Genomic DNA, 23,977 nt, shown 5'->3' with positions numbered 1-23,977 from the left:
CTCCGCCGTCGGCCGCACTGACTTTGCCGGACCGTCGCCGCCACCTCCGCTGCCGGATCGGCCGTCGGACCGCCGCCGCCGCTGGAGTGGAAGAAGAAAAAAAAATAAGAAAGAGCAATTTTGTCATTTCATCAAAAAATTCAAAATTATCTTACACTTAAAAATCTTACCAACCATAATATTTTTTACACCATATATTACATTTCTACGACAATTATTTTCTTTATCATTTACATACTAATCATTAGTTTATTTTATTCTCCAACCAAACGCAGGCTAATAGTTAAAAAAATTAAAATATATGATATTTTTATTTGTATTTAATTTTTAATCAGAACAACTATCAACTAGCTTAATGATCGACTCTAACTTGAGTGCCATAATTCATTCAATAAATTCAATCTTGACAGAAATTAAAAATTCAAAGTTTGTCTAATTTGACCTATCATAGTCGATGCATGAGAGTCCGCCGAAGAAAATTACAGCTCGAGAGCTTTACCACTGAAATTTAATTTAAATTTACGTGCATATAATGTTTAAATAAAATACAATTAATTTATCTGATATCTTTTAGAGTAGGTATCTTATGAGACGGTCTCACGAATTTTTATATGTGAGACGGGTCAACCATACCGATATTCAGAATAAAAAGTAATACTCTTAGCATAAAAAGTAATATTTTTTCATGGATGACCCAAATAAGAGATTAGTCTCACAAAATACGACTTGTGAGACCATCTCACACAAGTTTTTGCCTTTCGTTTACTTTTATTATCAACTTATAGTTATATTTATATTGTTCGTACTTTTCAAGCTAAATTAGTTGATATTATATTTACAATTCAAATTTTTTAATCATAATATAGAAGCTCAAAAATGGTATTCTTCAATCATTGGCCATCACGAGTAATATTTACTAAAAATTATAGATTTTTAAAGGTAAATTGCACAAAAAAATTGTAATTCAAAACAAGATTTCTAAAAATCCATTTAAATATATTTATAATTTGATATTTATTTATACACAACATATATATCTATTATCTCTCTATACTATATTATTAACTTTGAGACACTATGAGTAACTAAATTTGATGTCATTGTCTATTTTAAATATTATATATATATATTAATAAATTGCTAAACTTTTTATGAAATTTATTGTAGTCAAGTACATAGAGTCTTCGTTCTCTAAGCAATTTTCTTTCTTTTTTTATTATTTTTTTAATTCGAATATTAAAATGACAGTATAGTCTCTTGTTATTTTTTATAATTATATTTTGATCATCATTTAAATATAAATAATATGAATTATAAAAACATGGTATAAACACGAAATACTTGCGTCGGTACATTATTTATATATTAAGGGGAGCGGTGTAGACCCTTTTTATGAATAATTCAAGAAATTGATAAAATACCCCGAATCAATTTTGATAATTTCAATTGGATTGTAAAAATTGTATCAGCACATGTTTGGATATTGGACAATAATAAAAGGAAAATATGAATTAAAAATATGAATAGCGTTGGACAATTAATATTTGTGTAGGTCATCACGCGTATGGTCCAATTTGTTTATTTCTTCTCCATCCGGCAAAGTCTCGTGAAGTCCATGTGAAGTATTCCCCACCAAAATAAATTATAAAATATAAATTTGTATTTTTTAAGAAATATAATTTATCAAAATCACCACCTTATTAATTAAGCAATAAATAACCATTTTTTTTTTGCTTTTATTGTATGGGGCCAATTCAAGAATTTAAGCTCGTGTTGTTGTTATTAGTATTATTTTTTATATTAATTATTTATTTATTTTATATCAATCTAGAACTCACTGATTAATATTATAAATATTTCAATTTAATCTATTTTACTATATAACCTACCAATAATTTTTATAAACAACCTTCGAATTGTTTCATCCTTTTTAAATTCAATGAAATGATGTTCTTGAGCTTTAAGCGACATTACAAGGAGATCAAGTGTGGAGTGGAAGCAAAATACAATGATTTGATAAAAGTGTAAATTAATTTTCAATGTGACCAAAAACGAAAAAAAATACACATGAAAGTTAAAGGACTAAAAATGAAAATTCATTGTTAACATGACCAAAAATAAAAAAAATAAAAAAACAAATTACAGGATCACAATTGTAATTATCCCAAAAAAATTACCTTCTTTTCCCAATTATTAAAATCAACAAATAATAATTCACCCAAAAAACAAGAAACAATGAATGAACTGTGTTCTTTTGCTTAGGTGAGTGTCGTTTCATTGATGGACACAGAGTTTGGCACGGTTGGTGAGCAACGTCAATAGAAATGTAGGTATTTAATTTTATATATGATTGCAAATATATTTTTTTTAATGTATTTATTTTCTAGAAAGCAAATGAAGCTGTGAAATCTCATGACGCTTAATGCATATAAATCAATCAAAGTCTTATTAATTGTAGGTTTTTTTTTTGTTTTTAGAAAAACAGAAAAAAGAAATGGTTGAGAAAACAGAAACAATGCCTAACAATAAATAGTCACCTAAATTATTTGTTTATTTGAAAGGGAAAAGTATAGGGTCGGGTTGGCCCACTTAAAAATGCAAATTCCGAGCAGGCCACATCATACTGTACGGAAATGGGTCCTCTCTTCAGGTTGATACTTTTGCCGAGAATCTAACTAATTAAATAACAATATATACCTTTCTTAGTTTTTTATTTTTCAAAAAAATAATGGTTANCATTATCCAATCTTCCTTTTTATAATGTCCATGGATGGAATATAACATCTCAAATTGATAGCTGTTTGGTCAATTAATAAATAAAAAAAAGGACTTTGATGCCTCTCTCGATCGAGTCACTTAAAAGGGACACGTAAGTAGAACCAAATTTGATTTTATTTCAACAAAATCTTAAATTTTGATTACATGTATTTTTCTCTTTTTACTTTATGCCAAAGGTGGTTTAGATACGGTTTTTCCCAGATTTAAAAATGATTTTTTGCCCTTTTTTTTAAAACAAAAGAAGGTACACCTGATTATTATTATCTTTACAATATTATTAGGAATTAATTGTTGATTAATTAGGGCCCCATAAGTTGTCTAATCAAGTTGATTTTTTTAGTTATTAGGTCCACATATATTCAAGCCTTCTTTTCTAAAAAAATGTGGACTCGTCGTGAGTTTAACAATCAATTATCGTCTTATAATTATGTTGAATCTTACTCGATTCTAATTTGAATTATAGCAACGTTTAACCTTATATATTGAAATTATTAATCATCAGTCCTATTATGATTGGGAAAATTACATGTTTTGTTCTCATTGTTTGTCGCATTCTAATTTTAATCTTTTATATTATCAAAATTGAGTTTTAGTTATGTATATTTTGACAATTTTTATAACATTTTGTATTGAAAAAATCTCCACGCGACATTCCACGCGTGAGATCTATGACTACGTCCCATTGTTTGATATTTCCGACTCAATCAATTATTCATACATATCACCTTTGCAACAAAATTTTGCGTGTTAAATATGATCGGTTAAAAAAAAAGAGAGAATGATTACGGTCTGATGTGATATAACACACAACGATTACTTGCTTTATATATAAATGCCTTAAATTTTATAATGGATACGAGAAAATTACAATGTTCCTTCTATATGTTTGGCTTTTTATATTTTACTGTTTTATCTTCTCTGAACTAATATTAAATCAGTATCTTTCTGCTTTTGATAGTTGCAACATGTAAGTGTCAGGTCAAGAAGAGTACCAATTTTGAAAAATATATTGTACTAAGACTAAATTATGTATTTGTTATCTAAAAAAAATTGGACGAGAAAATGTATGTGGTATATGATTAATTCATCGTTGATACAATGCACTAAAATAACTAGCTAGCTCGAATATTAGTATAAGGAGAAAAAATTACCAAAATCGTTTTATAACTTGGCCTATTTTTAATTTTTTTAGTGCATTACGTTTTTAAGTTTTTTCATTTTGTTTTAAGTCATACTTCTCTAAAACAATTGCACGACAGCAAACACGTCAGGATTCTTGTCTATAGTTGTGATATGATATATAGAGATGACAAGAAGCTGGATTTGAGACGGGTTAGGCCAAACTCGGATCCGCCCTCCGTCAAGAAAAAATTGGACCTAATACCTCATCGGTCCAATCCCCTGCTACCCCACAAGCATTAGAGATGTTTTCAATTCTAATAACTGCATAACCAAAAAAATTTCAAAAATTGATAAATTCATCAAAGTTATAACATTTTAATATTCATCTCGAGAGAATGACAATATTGTGAATTAGGGTTAGAGACTACGACATTCATTATTCAGTTGCCCGTTATAATTTTTATTTTTATTTTTAGTAAATAGTGATAGATTGTTCGAGTTGTGTGGTTAAAGGGAACTCGTAATTCTGAACGGCCCACGTAAGCATCACGACTCAGTGTAAACAAGATTAGGGTTTGGAAAAAAGAGGTCGTCTTAAAATAAAATTTTATTTTGTCAAAAATGTTAAATATTAAATAAGTGCAATAAATATTCACTAACCCAAATCACCACAAACATATATGGATATACATAAATAAATTAACTTGTTTATACTTACTAGCAAATCACGTACAAGTATTTGCGATATTTGTGTACAACAATGATTATTGTGTTTATGAATCAGAATCAAGATTATGATCAATCTAGTCGATTCTTAAATTTTTACTAAGTTTTTAATTATTATTTGAATAAAGATAATTCAATTATATTAAATATGTGATTTATAGATATAATATGTGAATTTTTGAAGTAAATTAGATATTATAGTTATATATAAATTATATTAAAAATATTATTTATTTAAATGAATATGATATTTTCGTAAAAATAAATCATTATCACAAATTGGACCAGGCATTAACCTTTATATATATAGTGTCTGCGTGGATATATATTCAAGAAACACCTCCCCCACAGCGTGAGTTCCCTAACCCTTTTCTTTAAAGCACCCCTTTTGCTTTGTTCTTCGTGACGGAAAAATCAAACAAACTCAGCTTCAGTGGCTGAATTTGATCCTCAAAATTTGGATCATTTATATTTTCTTGTTCTTTCTTTCATTGATTGGTGAATATTCTTCTGGAATTCGCTTCATTTTTCAAAGTAAATGGTTTTCTTGACTTTTATGTGGTTCTCTTCATCATCAAAGATGCAAATTCTACCAATCAATATCAGAATATGTATCCATCTTTATTCCTCTTTCTGTTAGAGTGGATGAACGATTTATCTGATATCAATTGATTCTCAAATGAATCTGATTGGAAGTTTTTTAAATCTTATAATCCATCAAATCGGGTGTTTCTGCTTTATTGATCTCTTCTGTAAATTTTATTAAACTTCTTTTGTCCCACTAGGGTTGTTTTTGTACTTTTTTTCTTTGATTTTTTTAACACCAAAGATTCTTGTGTGCTAGCTACTGTATTTTACCCAAGATCGATGCACAAAACTTTAAGTCTCCACCAAACTCACACTGCATCGTGGAAAATTGCCCATCATATTTCTCAAGACAGATGAAATTGATTGAAGGGTTTTATCTGAAAATCCCGAAAGATTTAGTTTTATGCATGGATCTACACATACAGTCGTAGTTTTCTGGTGTAGCATCTTCAAGATTCACATGCAAAGGTGTGGTGCTGATTAATATCAAACTTGATGATTTTTTTTCTTGATTATGAAAAAAATCTTAGATCCGTGCCTGCTTAGTACCGAAGCTTTTTCTCGATGAGAATCTTGATGATGCTGCATCGGCAATAAACGACTACAAAGCCAGCCAAAATGGTCGGTCTCAGGCACGTTGGATCAAAACCCACAGTTCCCCAGCTCTTCATATGATTCTGAGCCTCTGACAAGTATGATTTTTTGTATTTTGTGTGAATTTAATATTTTATTAGTTAATATTGTTCTTTAATCTTTAATTTATTTAGTTGGCTCTGTTTGAAAAAACTCCATTCTGATCATTATATATAATATAGATCTTTTACTATTTCACGAAATTTTTTTGTATAGTACATATTTTTTCTTATATCAAAGAAAAACCCGAGCTTCTAATTATATAGTCTTTAATACTAGATATTTCATGCTTGTTATGCATTATTCGTTCTGATTTTTCAGCAAAAAGTAGCTCATATAATGTGTTAACCATTTGCAAACTGGTTTTACAGGGCTCATAACTTGTTGCCGTATCGATTGTGCATCCGAGGAGATTCAGATCGAAAAGCGCCCATCTTGAATTCCGTTTTAAACTTGAATGATTTCAGCAAATTAAGATCAAATTCAGTACGAACAGGTATGAATCACGATTGATAAATTGTACTATTTTTTTTTTCTGTTCATAATGTTTTCTTGTCTTATTTGGATGAGATTCAACTATGCTTGATTATCAAACAAATATTCATAGAAAAAAGTTGAAATTTCTCTCTTGAAATTCGATAATTTCCTTGAAAATTTCGAGTGCCCTTTTAACATATCGGTGTATATAACATGCTAGTAATGTGTATGTGATGACCAGTTCTTGCTTTTTACAAGTAGTCACAGTCTGCGGTGCATTTGGACCTACACTCGAGCATTATGCAATTTGGCCTACTCATGATATTTACACTTCATCGAAAAGGCTTTCCCAAATACGTCTATTTTTCGATGAAAAAATCGCTTATTTCATGAATCTTTTGCTCACATTTTTATGGGAATCTCAAGGTTTAATCATTTTTCTATATATTTGGTTGGTTTCCACGTAAGGTGAAAAAAATAGTAATAACAGTTATCAACCATAAATCCTAAGTCTCACATAATATTATGTGATATTTTTAAGTCATCAGATTCTTCTTGCTTTTTCATCATAATCATCTCCTACTTGTTCTTTGGTTATATACATATATCGCTATTGTTCTCAATCCCCGTGATTTTTTGCTTTCTGAATTTTTTCGATTGTTCCGTTACCTATATTTTTTCATAAATTAAATGAAACTATAAATTGTAATTAGTCCTTTGCTTTTCTAAATGTTTTCGATCTGTCATTTAATTTCTGCTTCATTAATTGAATTTCCTGTTTCCTTTGTGGCACAATACACGCATTGATTTTGTTGAAAAATTATTGATTGTACGTACTTGTTTTGAAATTTACTTCCATTCGTTAATATCATCCATTATTCAAGAGATAATGAGACCTCGTTTTGTACCATCGGCATGGCATGTAATGATCCTTAAAAACATGTAACTAGGTACATTACATAAGAAGTTGTGGAAAATGTTTAGATATAATCTGATGTGCATGAATCAAGAATTACATAAATCACTTAATTTTTCTTCATTAAGTTTCCATTCTTTAATGAAGGTTGATCAGAACTATTTGTATTGTCAAAATATGTTTATACATTGTTATCGAAAAACGACAGTTGTCTAATGAAATTTGAGATTGAAACATCATTTGATAGTAAGCGATGTTGAGAGTGTCAGAATTTTTCTTAAAAATCATGTTTATGTACGTATATAAACATAATAATCAATATGCGAAAATAAATCGAATATTACCTCCGGCCATTGAATAATTTGTAATTCTTCGTATTTTCCTCCGATTGAAGTCTTCTAAGCACTTCACGCTCTCTGTAGATGGTGTATATTTCTTATGAGGTGTGTGCTTAGGGACCTCAATCGCTGCTATTTATAGGCATCTCATACCATCGATGAGTTATTGCGGGAGTCTTATTGTCAGAAGAAGAAGTGCGTGCACGTCTCAATTTTTTAAAGTTGAGGTGGCGTACGCATCTTTTGCCAAAAGTAGTAAGCAATGTCCGTCGCCATTTCCTACACGTTTATCCTTCTTTCTAATATGTGTCATTTTTTCTTACATTCTCCCACTTAACACATATATCTCATTTACCATAGGAGAAAACAAAATACATGAATCAGGGCGATAGGTCATCTTAAAACGAATATTATCTTCCATGTATTACAATGCATTATATATCTCAAATCTGTATAACTTAATGAATAAACTTTATGTTTATTCGAGATCCAACTTTATTGATATTTCTCAAATCAATGAATGTGTACACAATAAATATGAGAAAATATGACATCATAGTTTCATTAACTTTGTTCTTACAACAAAATTACATAAATGAACCAAGGCTCATTCTTTCTGTATGATCATTAAATTTCAATGGTGGCATGCCTTTAGTCAAAGGATCTGCAATCATCAATTCAGTGCTAATGTGCTCGATAAGTAACTTTTTATCTTTAACACGTTCTCATATGGCTAAATACTTAATGTCGATGTGCTTGCTTCGCCTACCACTTTTGTTATTTTTAGCCATAAAAACAGCAGCTGAGCTGAATTGTCACAATATATTCTTAATGGCCTAGATATAGAATACATGATTCTAAGCCTCGAAACTCTTCAAATATACATCATGTTAGATTGCCTCAAAACAAGCTACGAACTCAGCTTCTATAGCGGAAGAAGCGGTCAATGTCTGCTTTGCACTTCTCCAAGATACAGGACCACCAACTAGCATGAAAATATATCCTGAAGTGGATTTTCGTGAATCAATGCAGCCAGCGTAGTTTGAATCAGAGTAGCCAATTACTTCCAGATTCTCAGTTCGTCTGAACATAAGCATATAATATTTGGTCTCTTGAAGGTACTTCATTACTTTATTTGCAGCTTTCCAATGGTCTAAACCTGGATTACTCTGATATCTTTCTAACAATAAATGCAATGTCAGGTCTAGTACAGCCTGAGTATACATCAAGCTTCCGACAGCAGAAGCATAAGGAATGTATTTCATTTGTTCCCGCTCTAGATCATTCTTTGGGCATTGGCTCAAATTGAACTTATCGTCTTTCACAACGGGAGCTATACTTGATGAACAATCTTTCATCCGATATCTCTCTAAAACTTTGTTGATATAGGTTTCTTGAGACAGACTTATAATACCTCGAATTCTGTCTCTATGTATATTAATGCCAATGAAATAAGATGCATCGCCCATATCCTTCATATCAAAGTGTTTAGAGAGAAATTGTTTCACCTCATATAATAGACCCTTGTCGTTGGTTGTAAGTAATATATCATCCGCATATAGAATAAGGAAACAAATCTTACTCCCACTGACTTTCTGGTATATACATTGATTCATGGGGTTCTCAACGAATCCGAATGAAGAGATAACATCATGAAATTTCAAATAAAATTGACGAGAAGCTTGTTTCAATCCATATATAGATTTCTTAAGCTTACAAACTAATTGCTCACCATTACTAGAGAAGAATCCTTCCGGTTGTTTCATATAAACATCTTCCTCTAGTTCTCCATTGAGAAAAGCTGTTTTCACATCAATTTGTTGCAAATCTAATCTAAGTCAAAATATGTAACTAATGCTAGAATGACACGAAGAGAATCTTTTTTAGATACAGGAGAAAAATCTCCTTATAATCGATTACTTCCTGCTGAGTGGATCCTTTAGCAACGAGTCTTGTTTTATACCTTTCAATGTTGCCTAATGAGTTTTCACTACAAGAAAAATCAGTTTTAACAACACATTAAAGACAACGGTTTTTATTAAAACAGTTGTCTTTTTACTTTTAACAACGGTTTTAACAAAAACCGTTGTCGTAGCATTAAAAAATCCGCTCAAAGACAACAGTTTCTTTAAACCCGTTGTCTTTGATATATCTACGACAACGGTTTTTAAAAACTGTTGTCTATGAGCGTTTTTTTTTTTGTTACGACAATGGTTTTTAAAAACCGTTGTCTATGAGCGTTTTTTTTTTTGCTACGACAACGGTTTTTAAACTGTTGTCTATTAGCGTTTTTCTTCAAGCTACGACAACGGTTTGTAAAAAATCGTTGTCTTTCAACTGGTTTTTGTATAAATTTGTTGTCAATATTACATTTTGCAACCGTTAAGTTAAATCTGTCGCTAAAATTAGCGACGGTTATACTATACTGTCACTAATTTAAATCTTGCGACGGTTACAGTATAACCGTCGCAAAATTTAGCGACGGTTTTAAGTAAAACCGTCGCCGATGTAAATATAGCGACGGTTTTACAAGAATGGTCGCTAAATAAAAACCGTCGCTAATTTTAGCGACATTTTTGGTAATACCGTTGCTGATCTATAATTAGCGACGTTTTATACTTAACCGTCGCTATATTTAGTGACTGTTGTTAATAACCGTTGTTAAATATAGCGACAGTTCATGTAAAAGCGTCGCTAATTTTAAATCGGCGACAGTTAGAAAAATAACCGTCGCTATTTGCGACGGTTAAAGTCAAAACTGTCTCAAACTGTCTATAAATATCTCCATCATCGGTGCATTTTCTACCATACCACTTCACAACACTTAAAATTTTTCTCCCTTACACAATTTTAGTTTCGATTTTCTCTTTAAAGTTTAATAAATTTTTAAAATCAAGAATATAGTATTTTCGACGGTAAATTAAGAATATAATTTGCTTATTAGATTGTGAGTTTTTTTGTATATTTATTAAAATATTAAAAGCGAAATTTTTTTTTATTTTACTGAATAAATTATTGGATTTTCATCAGCGATTTGTGGAACTTCAGTAACTAGTTGTCTAACACCCATTTGGTATTGAGGGGTGTGAATAACGACCAATCTGTCATTTGAATAAGATGATTGTGAATTAATGTGATCATTCTCAAAAACTATGTCATGATCACTCCCACTAATCAAGTCATTTTAAGAAATTTTGCATTTCTTGATTCCACGATTCTAGTGTTGTGAGATTGACAATAGAATCTGTACCCCTTGGATTTTTCGGCATACCCGGTGAAATATCCACTTATAGTTTTTGGGTCCAGTTTCTTTTCATGTGGGTTGTAAACTTTTATTTCAGAAGGACAATCCCAAACACGTATATGTTGCAAACTCGATTTTCAACCTTTTAATAACTCAAATGGCGTCTTTGGGACAACCTTAGTTAGAACTCGGTTTAATATATACACAGCTGTCTTAAGAGCTTCAGTCCACAAAAATTTAGGAAGTTTGGAGCTACTCATCGTGCTCCTCATCATGTCCAATAATGTTCGGTTTCTCCTTTCAGCTACGCCATTTTGGTCCGGAGAACCAGGCATCGTATATTGGGCAACAATCTCATGTTCTTGGAGAAATTTCGCAAATGGACCAGGTGCTTGTCCATTCTCAGTGTATCTGCCGTAATATTCTCTACCTCTATCAATTCTCACGATCTTAATTTGTTTTCCACATTGCTTCTCCACTTCAGCCTTAAAAACCTTAAAGGCTTCAAGTTCTTCGTTTTTATTATGAAGCATGTAGATATACATGTATCGTGAATAATTATCGATGAAGGAGATGAAGTATTACGGACTTTGCATGTCCATATCTGGACAACAAATATCTGAATGTATGATTTCTTATATTTATGTACTCCTCTTGACACCCTTTTTAGACTTATTGGTCTGCTTTCACTTAATGCAGTCCACACAAGTCTCAAAATCAGTAAAATCTAAAGTACTAAGTACTCCATCATTTAGTAATCTTTTAATTCTCTTTATGGAGATATGTCTCAATCTCCTGTGCCACAATATAGAAGAATCTTCATTTATAACACATCTTTTAATACCTCCTTGAACATGCATAGTGGTGTTGTTATTTTGTAAAGAAATAGAGAAAATACCATTAATCATTGTACCATTTACAATAAGATTTGATTTATGAAACAAATTTATTGATTTATCCATAAACTTAAAGGAATAACGTACAAGTTTTGAAACTGAAATTAAATTCCTAGAAAACTAGGAACATAAAAGGTCTTTTCCAATTTAAAAATAAAACAACTATCCAATATAAGGTACCTAGTCCTAATAGCCTCCACATGCGAAGACATCTTGTTTCCTGAATAGATGCTCCGCTCATTTTCTATTGGCTTCCTTAGGTTTTGCATACCCTGCAAGGTATTTGTAACATGGATTGTAGAACCAGAATGAATCCACCATGTGTTACAAATCATATCAACCATATTAGATTCATAACAGACCAATGAAGTAGGAATACATTTCTTTTCAAGCCAATCTTTAAATATAATGCAATCCTTCTTCATGTGTCATGTCTTTTTACAGAAGAAACACTTGGATTCTTTATTCATGTCAGGTTGGAGTGGAATTATTCCTTTCCCTTTTCCCTTGACTTTGGCTTGTCTCTTATACTTTCCTTGTATAGTCATAAATACATTATCACTTGTTTCCATTAACAACCTTCCTTCCTCTTGAACACACATGGTCATTAATTTATTGATTGACCATTTATCCTTATGTGTGTTGTAAGAAATTTTGAAGTGTCCATATTGTTGTGGAAGAGTGCTTAAAATGTAGTGCACAAGAAAAGTTTCAGACATTTCCATTTCTAGTGTCTTTAGTCGAGCCGCTATGTCCCGCATCTTCATGATGTGCTCTCGCACACCTCTCATACTGGTCAGCCTTAATGAAGAGAATTTCATAATTAGGGTGCTAGCAAGTGCCTTATCTGAAGACTGAAATTGTTCATCAATAGTCTTCAGTAATTCTCAAACATTATCATGTTGATCGACAGAACCCCGCATACCAGCAGATATTATGGTCTTTATGAACAGTACGCACAGTCGATTCGATCGCTACCATTTTTCATAAAGATCAACATCATACGGAATATTGTTTTCAGTAATAGCAGATGATTCTTCTTTCCGTATAGCATAATCAATATTCATCCACCCCAATTGAAGAAGAATTCTTTCTTTTCATATTTTATAGTTATCGCCCTTTAGTTTGGGAATGTCACATTTCATATGAGAAAAACTCGCAGGTTGCATAACTGCACAAAATATCATATGCTTAAAATTTTAAGACAATATCATGTTTTACCAATGTAATTCATGTTTTAAAAATCTAGTGACATAAAATTTGCCTATGAGCTAAAATTTTAATTCAATAAGATTTTTCTGTAAATTTATGATAAAACTATCAAAATATATTTTCCTTAACTCCTGTGGGTAAATTAAGAAAAATATAATTTGATATTTTAACCTAATTAGTTATATAAATATAATAAAAATCCCTGTGGGGTAAAATTTATTATGTTTATATAATTAATTGCAATTGATGTCCATTATGTGATCCAAATCCACTTAATACATAATTTTCCATAATTAAAGATGTTATGGCTATTCTTCAATTATTTAAAATTATATGGTTTACTGGACAAAATTTTGGCTTTACTTTAATACTTTATATAATAATTATTTAGTAACAAAATCAACATTTTCCAAGAGTGCTCCCAGAAAAGATAGGTAGTGTTAAGGCCCTTTAAATACCTAACTCCTAGTCAGAGCAACATTCCTCAGGGAGACCAGTGGCTAGTCAAGGCAGTTTAAACCGATCTATGAAGAACTCCCCCAGATCATGTTTTCTCATGTCACCTTATAATTATTATTCACTTTAATTATCAACATTTATGTGAATCTTTATGAGCCAAAATTTTTTTCATTAAATAACTTTATATTCACATTTTTACTTAATATGAACAAATACTTTTCCCATCAGTTTTTCTCTTCAATCAGAGTAGTGATAAAGTGAGAATTATTTGTTCATTTGTGAACATCTGAAATATTTTATTTTATAATATTATATTCACATCTTACTTGATATGTTCATTTAAAATTATAAACAACTTAATATAATTTAATATGAACATATAATTATTTTTCAATATTATTTGCATTTTAAATTTCAAGACTAAAAAAATGCAAACATAATAATAAATTTGCATGTACACATCAAACATTTATCCATAATATTTGACATTATATCTAACATGCAAAAATAATTTCTAAACATGTATTAGAAATTACGTCGAACTTGGAATTATTTTAATGTCTACAAATTATTTAACCAAATGCTATATGTATACCGAATTATACATATAACTTAATAACACATTAATCATTATTTACTTATTTATTATTTTTATTTAAAAAAAAAAACAACCGTACACCAATTATTAAATTGGGGTGAATCCCACAAAATTAATTAGTATTATTATTATTTATTTTTTAAATAATAATAATAATGAAATGAAATGATTATCGACACATGGGTCCCGCATTAATTAATATTTTTTTAAAAAAAATTTAATCATTTACCGACAATTGCATTCAATGAAATGGGTCTTCTTTTATCAATTCATGCACGAGAATTCAATTTCATTTACATGCAATTGTTCTTTTGCAACTTTTCGTTCCGAAAGATTTGCTCTCTAAAAATTTTTCTCATTCCATATGAAAAATTCAAGTATCAATTATCATCTTCAAGACTTCAAGGAAGAATTCCAAAGTGCAACCGAGAACAAAATTTTCAGGTAAGTTATTTTATCCGATCTTCAATTTTCATGTTTCTTAAGAAAATTTCCGGAAACAAATTTTTCCAGGCAGAAAAATGAAAACAAATTTTCAATGTAGATGTATCACGGCTCTGATACCAAATGTCAGAATTTTTCTTAAAAATCATGTTTATGTACGTATATAAACATGATAATCAATATGCGGAAATAAATCGAGTATTACCTCCGGCCATTGAATAATTTGTAATTCTTCTGATTTTTCTCCGATTGAAGTCTTCTAAGCACTTCACGCTCTCTGTAGATGGTGTATATTTCTTATGAGATGTGTGCTTAAGGACCTCAATCGCTAATATTTATAGGCATCTCATACCATCGATGAGTTATTACGGGAGTCATATTGTCAAAGGAAGAGGTGCATGCACGTCTCAATTTTCTAAAGTTGAGGCAGCGTACGCATCTTTTGTCAAAAGTTGTAGGCAATGACTGTCGTCATTTCCTACACGTTTATCCTTCTTTTTTATGTGTCATTTTTTCTTACAGAGAGTTCTAAAAACGTTGAGTCATTGTATGGAACAAGTGCTCGAAATTGATTTAGATTATGATTTAACGTGAGGAAGTTTGGTTCTTATGCTTATACTATTTAACACCATCGACTTGGATATCAAGGTATACAAATGTTTACAAATAAGTAATTCACACATTTTATATAGGAAAACGGTAATATTAGTTTTATATATGTGAATTATGCTTGATATCAATGTGTACAATGTCACATTAATATTTAGAATGAAGAAGGAATAAAATTGTCAAAAATTAAAAAATATAGAACTAAGACTAAATGGAGAATATAGATAACCAAAACAGCAAATAAATAAATATAAAGAATTAAATGACAGTTTTCCATTTTATATAACAATCGAAACATTTTATTCATCATGTAACTTACACTTTTTTTAGTTTTGGTCCTCTTAAAAATGAATTAGCTTTTTTGTTCTCATAATTTGCATGTTTTTTCATTATTGTCTTGTTAACGATGCATTTTTATTTTTAGTCCTGTAACTTTTTTTTTTCATTTTTCCATGTTCATTGTGAATTAACATTTTTAGTCATGCAATAACATTTTTTTTTCCATTTTTTGACCAAATTCCATCGTGTTTCTTTCCAAAAAATAATATAAAAAAATATCAAGACACATACGTAAGTTTCCTTCAAAAAATTCATGTCACCATCTACGATAGACTCCGATAAAAAAAGGATGAAAAAGTAAAATGCAAATTAAATATGCAAATTCATCGTTAACAAGACTCAAAATAAATATAAAAAAAACAAGCAAGTTACGTGGCTGAAAATACAATTACATCATTAACATTATCATAAATGAAAAAAAAATGCAAATTAAGAGACTGAAAATACAAATTTATTTTTTAACAGAACCAAAAATAGAAAAATTGCAAATTGTAAAACAAAAAAAACAATGTAATTTTCGCATTCATAATGTGTTTCTTGTTACGCATCTTAATCCACTAAACCCTAAAATCCGACTAAACGGCCTGGCAGGAATTGTACGGTTAATTGTCACAAAATTACCATACACGGAACTTAACCGAGTCCCGCAGACAAAAGTTTGTCCACATTTTTAGATCTGTACTCATTTCTCCATCGTTTTATTCATTTTATGTTGGTATTAAACTCCAAGACAAGTAACTTTTTTTGTTCCCGGAGATGCATTAACACAGAAGATTCAAAAATCGGTCATTTAATTTGACATGTGTAGACTTTTCTTCTTCTGACTGATCAAAAGTTTTTCTTTGTGCATTAATTGAGTTTTTTCACATTATGTGATGAAAAATATAGATAAATCAATCTGTTTCATATATATAAATCAATAAAATCGTCTCACAAGATATTTATTCTTATAAAAATACTGGAGATTTGAACAGTCAAGTCCGATTAATATGTAAAAATTGTTATATGTTTGTCATATTGTGGAGGTATGAATCTTCTCAGAAATCGCTGCAAAACCAGCTAGCTCCTCGTACGGATCATAATTAACGCAAGGAGAAGAGCAAGTCATGTCCCAAATATAGTACCAAGTTGTTCACTCGTAATGAATTATGGAGGCATGGAGCACACCAAACTCAACGTTGACACATGTAAAATTCAATATTACTCGATAAATTAACATATATGTATGTATATAGTTAATTCCTGCTCTTGTTTTTTTACCTTTACACTTATTGTAACATCACTTTATTAATAATAATAATAATAATAATAATAATAGACAGTACTTCACTTTATGTTAGATGCATTCAACATTATTTTGTACATGAATCGAAGTGTAAATAGCAATTATTGGAGTATACATAACATTAAGTTTATAAATTGTTATTATTACTCAATTTCCAGGGAATTATCATCATTATATTATTAAATTTAAAAAAACCGTACAGTGGTCCTAGCATAATATATAGGTGGTGGTCCTAGATGCCTAGCTGCATATGTTATGTTTGGAATAAAAACGATGAATAAAAAGAAGAGATTTGTATGCAAATGGACCAGTTTTGGTCCGGTTTCAACGTATAGATCATATCAAAAATTTCTTTTTAACCAAAGGTTTAGGGAAGTCAAAAGAGAGGGTAACACTTGACCATCTTTTTATATATTGTCGTAAAATGATCTTTAAAAAATAAAAAGAAATGGTTTTTGGAATTTTAAATCAAAATTATCAAAATTTGAAATTAAAATGAAAAAATTTCACTGACGTACCAAAAATTGGTTAGTATAAAAATTGTGAAAATATCTCATTCCATTGATGTTTGTCTTGGAGCTTGGAGAATCAAGCTCGGATATTTTTTTTTTTTTTTTTGGTCTTCAATTCTAGCTCTTGAGCAATTGAATATTTTTTACTTTCGTTTTTCTGTTGGAAGTTACAAATATGTCTTGAAACTGAGACTGTAGCAATTGCGGAACCACACATAACCATACATTCACCCACTTTATCAATCACTCTCACTTGAATCCAACAAAACTTTATTCAAGAAACAAATACATCAGGTTATGGATCCTCCAAGGCCAGTAATGTCTTCCATTAATTACAATGAATTTGATCCTTACTCTTGTAACAACTATAGAACAAAACCCCAGTCAGAAATATGTTATTCTTTATTCATCACGCAATTGTCATTTGGATTTGCATATATATCAAACATAAAAAATTGTGAAATCAAAAAGAAAACCAATAATTTGACAATAAACGTAACCAATTATTTTTAAAAAAAAAACAACATAAATTTCAACTTTTTTCATTACGTACGTCATGATTGTCCCAACTTGATCCAACTTTATCAAGAGCAAAGACTTTGTTTGATTGCAAACTCGACAGTAGACAAGATACTTCTGTTTAGGTTTATCTAAAAAAGCAGATGTTATTCCAAAGCCAGATAAGACATGCATTACACAAACTCGAACTAGAAAATAATGGGATGTTTTTCACCATATTAAACTTAAAAATTTTCTCCAACACATCAGCCAGGCTAAGTTAGAAACATAAATTATTATTCACTTATTATTATCTGATTGAAGTTCCGCACGCATTTGCTTCATAAGTATCTCTTCGATCCCATCCACGAAGCTTGAGATATTCTGACGTATAGGTGCATTCAATGAGTTCGCTGACTCCTACAAATTACACGACACATAAGCTCAGGCCAAGAAATCATTCAGTCTTTAACAGTAAAGAGGCAAACAATGTACGCTGAAACACAAATTTTCTGGAGTTTTGACCAGTAATTTTTCTAGATAGGTTTTTCACCAATTTTTTTCTTAAAAAAATTGCATTGAGAAGTGCATGAAATATGATCTGCTGCTAAGCAAGAATCGAGCATTAATACTGCTCACCACAATAATGCAAAGACCGGCCAACGAAATCTCTTTGCAGAGCTGGGTCGGGCTCTTGAGTGAAATTAGATCCAAAGTAGAATTTAATATTGGCCAACCTTGAGACAGCTTTATGAAAGCATCAACCCCACCAACCATATGAGCTACTACTGTGTCTTCTTTGTCTAGGTACTCGAAAGAGTGCCTGAAACAATAGAAAGGGCAAAAAAGAAACTGATATGAAAATCTAATGGTAACTATCACCTGATCTTTCCACTTCTATGTGGGGACCGTATAGGGTGAGATGTTAATTATTAAGAACTATGCAGTGGATCACAGCTGCAAGCATATAACAGAAGAAAATCATAGCGCTCAAATCAAAATCATGGTTTTACTGACAAACTAAATAACAATTCTCTGTCAAACCACCGTTAACACGTGCTCAAATAACCAAGATCAAAATTAGCATTGTAATGAAGTAGTATACCTTGACTTTGCATTCTTCACAACTATTCGCCTGAGTGAGGCAAGAGCGATTCTATCTTGCACCCTCCTCACAAACCACTCTAGGGAAGATCTGGTTGTGATTACTGAGAATGATGGATAAAGCAACCTGGATGCGGTAACAACTAAATAAATTTCAAATATATNGGAACCATAAAATAAGGCATTTCGATTTATGACAAAGATCAACTTAAGTTGATTTCAATGTGCATCAAGATGCATGTTAGATGTGTAGCCAACTAATTTCTGAAAGTTCACCAGTATGAGCATATTGATGACTAAACCTTTCAAATTACACATATCATCAACAAAAAGGGAAGTCCCAACGTCATTCCACAGTTACATGACTACATCATGTAAACATTGATCCAAACAGAAATCTAGAAATTAATCTGCACTGTGAATTAGACTGATTTCATCCAGAACCAACAGATATTAACTTTACACCAATGCAAATAAGTAGCAAAGGATTTTCTCAAACAACAATGAGAATCAAATATAATTGGCACAATACACATGGCAAAAATCAAAGCGATGAAACACAGTAGAATGCAGAGATTTTGAACAAAGAAAGGAAAAAAAGGGTAAAAGTCACGAAAAGAAAGCTATAGTTTGATACCTATCAGCAGTTAATCAGTGAATAACGAGGCACAATTTCACCATCAATGTTGTGGTTCTATCACTCAAAATAGTTATCTGATGTTTAATTTACTCGAGTTTAGTTCCACCTCAATCGCCCTGACAAACTCTTCACGCAAGCATGGATTTAATCAAAGAAAAGAGATCAAATGACTCAAATCTGCCATCAACTAGTTACTTGTTGCGTCAATCGTGCATATTTTACAACTAATTTAACAAATTAAGGATATTATCTTTTCCATGAATTTTGCAATCAATCTTAATCCATAAGTGACATTGTGGACCTTCTAGCATTTGCTAATGAACTTTAGTTTGAACACAAAGCACCAAAGCCATTAACAGTTAGTTACTTTTGTAAACTAACATATTTCTTACATAGTAACACATAAAATAACAAACAACTCTAATTTTATGACCATAACTATTACCTTCACCAGGTAAAGAAAAATTTAACCTTTGTGAAGCTTAGAATCCATATAGATAGTGGACATTTACAGCTAGAGACAATCCATCTTATCAAAAATGTTTACAGTCCATCCACACATGAAAAATATAAAAAAATAAAATAAATCTACAAACAATAAAAGAAATCACCAACCTGAAAGACTTGGCAGCATCAACAATTTCATCTATGTATGTATCATTTGGGAAAACCTACGGATATATCCAAGGCAGAAAACATAAGAATGATGTAACTAGTGAATCATAATGATCTTAAAAATAAAAGCAGCAATAACTTGCAAGGGTCATCCTCAGCTGCTATTTCAAAAATAACTTTCAATCACTTGGTGATAAGCAAGGTTACCGAAAAACAACGGAATTTGACAAAGAAGACAAAGTAAATGACCACAAGATAAACAAAACAAAAAACATCAATACAGAGTTTTTCTGCCATCAAATTACCTAAATGACAATGTCATTATAGTGTAAAGCTTAGGTTGCAAGTTTGTGAACATAAGAAAAAATCTTGAAATACATGAAATGTTGTAAGATGTAATGTTTTCTAAGGTTATCTTGCTAAGAACATTGGCCAAATGACTACAATATCAATGAATTTGATGCCATGAGTCCAATTCATAGCCAGATGTCACATGGGATTAGAGTCAATAAAGTTACAAGCATCTAAATGTAAAAAAAAGGAGTTATACTTTTCAGCAAAGAGTTTATAGCCAAATATCAGGCACAAAGAATATCCCAAGTCCATCAGTTACAAGGCAATGATAATGTATAATGGGATAAATGTGATGTTTGAGTTCGATCAAGATATTGAAAAATTTTTCTCATGTGGATCATATGTGAAATAACACAATGTCATGCTATCCCATGTTGTGTTATTTTCAGAATAGATAGCCTCAGTTAAGTTCTTGGCATTCACATCTTCATATAACTTAATTTGAAATTATGAATCATGATAACTAATTTCAATTATCAGATTCAGTATCTGTACGAATAGTGTTACTACAAATTTGCTGGAGCAATGGATCACGGATCACCTTCAATGACTTTAAAAATGTCTTACCTCAACATTCTTCAATTCAAATGTTCCATCTATAGTTTCTATTATCAGCTCATGATTCAGTTCTGGCTCAATGACACCTTCTATTTCTTGCTGGCGCAATACACTTTCTAAATTTGGGATGTGCGTCTTCAAGGACAATCTAATGCGGTTTCCTTCAAATTCAACTACTCTGAGACCAGTCAATGCATCCTCAATTTTCTCTACAGCTTCAAACCTGTGAAGACGAGAGTGACCATATGTCAGATCACAATAAATACATAAAAAAGGATAATGGATTCCGTTGTTTCTGAAAAGATGAAACCTCTGAATAATCGTATCCAGATCTTGCAGTGACTTCAAAGTCATCTTGTTTTTCTCAATCCGGTGATTGAGTTCCAACATCTTAAGGGGGAACAAAAAGGAAAAGAACTTTACTTAAAAATTGATTTAGCATGTCACAGAGAAATGCAACAATTACAGAAATGGTTTAATTACAATATTATCCATACTTTTCAGTTTTCAACGAAACAAATTCAATGCAAATGCAAAAAGGTCCATGCCTAAGACAAAACCACAACGAAACTAAAGTATAACAACTGAGAAATGAAGGCCATGTATTACAATATTGCAGCTGAAATTGTGTGAAAGAAATTCATATATAACTAATCATCGAAAGGCATCATGAGGGAAACAGTCTCTAACATCTGAGATAGAAAGACATTCCTATTCAGAACATGATGAAAACATTTGTATAATAGTTCATCAAAACAAAAATATAGAAAGGGCAAATGCTATAATGAATAAACCTCAAAACTAGAGTCGTGTGCATTTGAAAAGGTTTCCTTGTAAGCTGCCTCATAAGAGACATCTGTTTGCTTGTCCTGTTTTTCTTTTTCAAGTCTCTGCGCCATGAACAAATTTTTTTTAGCAGAAATGCTAACAGATAATGCAGGAAACAGATTCAAGACACAAACAACAGCAAACAATATTTCCATTTGAGAGGTCGTGCAGACCACAAACAGACCACAAAGTATATGTAATACAACTAATTTAGAGTTCCCGTCAATTTCTTTGTACTAGTTTTAAAATGCAAAGCTTATGTGCTTCAGTCGCTTCAAATCAACTTTCTTCCCTCGCCTTACATTGCCTCAACATGCTGGAAAAATAAAAGTGACATAAGGTCATCATGAATGCTGATATTATGATAGATAGAGGCCTTGATCTATTAACATCAAGAAGCCATAACTATACATGAAACCCCATTATTTGGTTAGGATATGAAGACTCAAAGTTTAAGCCATAATCTCAGTATTGTAGCTTTAAACTATACTTCATATCAACAGTAAAAGTTTCGAGTGCAAGACTTTAAGCCACCTCCAGATTGTTCTAATGCCTGTTTCACGAGAAAACCGCCTACTAGCAGACATGCAATCAGTGCATTTAACATCCTGCCTTTATATATATATATCAACCTTTCAGTAGCTCGTAGCTGAGAGAATCGCAACAAAATACAAGGTGCAATAACACACAAGGCATGACAACAAACATAAAGCAAGAGTTCATATATAAACCAAAAAACTCTTTGACGCTGAACAATTTACAAACAGTGAACCACAGTCAATATATTTAAATCTGGAAATGCCATGTAATATGACCTGTGACTCTATAAAGTCCAAAGAACAACTTAATTTCTCCAGTTCGCCCTCCAATTTATCATTATCTGCAAAACAAAAAAAAAACACCACCACCAACAACAATAACAACGTGTTATAATGCGTGCAAAACTCAACAACATAAAAACATGAAAATGAGCACAACAAAATAATGCTCATTGTAAACCAGACTATTTGGGGTGAAGGGATGAGATCGGAGTGATGGGGAGGAAAGACTTGCTTGGTGGGTAAAACTTGATATTAAAAAAAATTACATATAAAAATATAAAGTCTTTAAAATTGAGGGGGGTAGGAGCGCGCCCTCTCACCTACTCAAACAAAAGAAAGGCTTTTACCTTCCATACATCTTCTTAAAAGCTCCATAATTTCACTTTCAGCATTTGCATTTTCTCCCTCTACTGCATTCAGTTCTTTCTTCAAATGCTCCATTAGTTCATCTATAATTTCAACATAATAAACCAACATTGAGTTTTAACAAAAAGACGAACATCTAGTGACAATAAAACAACCTCGGTGGATAACCAAATATTCGGTTGGTGGTTCAGCAAAATTCTTTAAAAAATCATACTCATTAATGCCTTAAAAAATTATGAATTAGTCAAAAGGTACACAGTTCATAGCCAAATGAACCTTCGTTATTGCAAATTTGCAATCAAGTACTAGTGAAATAAAAACGACAGAAACAATAAATAAGATAAATGAATTTCTCACTAAGGCCTTCATTCGCCAACGAGCTTACAGCCGAAGAACAGTCCGATACAACCTGACTAATTTTCCTCTGAAAAATAATGAAAAGCTACCCAGTTTTAACATCGGAAAAACAAAAAAAAAATATCAAAAATTGCTATCAAACACACGAGATTTTTCATTTCAATTACCTCAAGTTCGACTACGACCTTGCTCAACAAATTTTCCGTATCCTCGTCGCAAAGTTCTGAGTTTTCCGAGATGTTCCGGAGCTCCCAGATTCGGCTGTACATAAGAAAAAGTAAATCAACACCGAAATGGAAAAAAAATATTAACACAACAAAACATCGAGCTGAATGTAGGCTTGGTGTTTGAAGAATTACACCTTCGGAGAGAATTCAGATCAATTTCGCTCATTATTTTTCACCCACTATAATCTAAAATTTCTGGGATAAACATATTATTTTAGCTCTCGTGTCTCTCTCCTGTAGTGTAATTTTGAACTCCCGCCAAAGGGAATATAATTTTATGGACCAGAGCCCAAATCACGTAGGCCCATAATGAAGCTGTCTAAAATTTATCATGAATTTGGAAGAAAAGCAAAAAAACTCATGCTAAGTTAATAGGTGAAAATATTGTATGGTTGAATGTGTTCGGTATTTATGCATTTAGCATGCTAATAAT

The 23,977-nt window shown here is 31.2% G+C and overlaps 1 protein-coding gene and 2 long non-coding RNA genes across 7 annotated transcripts; 1 reads left to right on the top strand and 2 right to left on the bottom strand.

Moving 5' to 3' along the window:
• The first annotated feature begins 4,984 nt into the window (after nucleotides 1-4,984).
• LOC140956478 (uncharacterized) lies at nucleotides 4,985-16,972 on the top strand. Of its 5 annotated transcripts, XR_012171477.1 has the most exons (4): nucleotides 4,985-5,906; nucleotides 6,219-6,343; nucleotides 16,405-16,629; nucleotides 16,702-16,972. It is a non-coding gene; the product is annotated as an uncharacterized lncRNA (long non-coding RNA). The 5 variants fall into 5 exon arrangements; XR_012171478.1 differs by lacking the exon at nucleotides 16,702-16,972 and having other exon boundaries at nucleotides 16,421-16,690; XR_012171476.1 differs by lacking the exon at nucleotides 16,702-16,972 and having other exon boundaries at nucleotides 16,405-16,690.
• Nucleotides 6,218-8,082, bottom strand: LOC140956480 (uncharacterized). Its single transcript, XR_012171479.1, has 2 exons — nucleotides 7,118-8,082; nucleotides 6,218-6,993 (listed from the first exon to the last, which is right to left on the bottom strand). It is a non-coding gene; the product is annotated as an uncharacterized lncRNA (long non-coding RNA).
• Nucleotides 16,973-17,829: 857 nt separating the features above from the next.
• LOC140956595 (uncharacterized) lies at nucleotides 17,830-23,826 on the bottom strand. The gene is made up of 12 exons (XM_073413403.1): nucleotides 23,679-23,826; nucleotides 23,485-23,578; nucleotides 23,318-23,384; nucleotides 22,942-23,043; nucleotides 22,589-22,653; nucleotides 21,740-21,835; nucleotides 21,256-21,335; nucleotides 20,955-21,168; nucleotides 20,034-20,089; nucleotides 18,780-18,905; nucleotides 18,314-18,497; nucleotides 17,830-18,094 (listed from the first exon to the last, which is right to left on the bottom strand). Exons 1-12 carry the CDS (start codon nucleotides 23,708-23,710, stop codon nucleotides 17,975-17,977), a joined length of 1,236 nt encoding a protein of 411 aa, XP_073269504.1. The 5' UTR covers nucleotides 23,711-23,826; the 3' UTR covers nucleotides 17,830-17,974.
• Between the last annotated feature and the right edge of the window lie 151 nt (nucleotides 23,827-23,977).

This window comes from Primulina huaijiensis, chromosome 14, assembly GCF_012295235.1.
Source record: "Primulina huaijiensis isolate GDHJ02 chromosome 14, ASM1229523v2, whole genome shotgun sequence".
NCBI lineage: Eukaryota > Viridiplantae > Streptophyta > Magnoliopsida > Lamiales > Gesneriaceae > Primulina > Primulina huaijiensis.
This window is presented reverse-complemented; position numbering and strand designations above follow the sequence as displayed.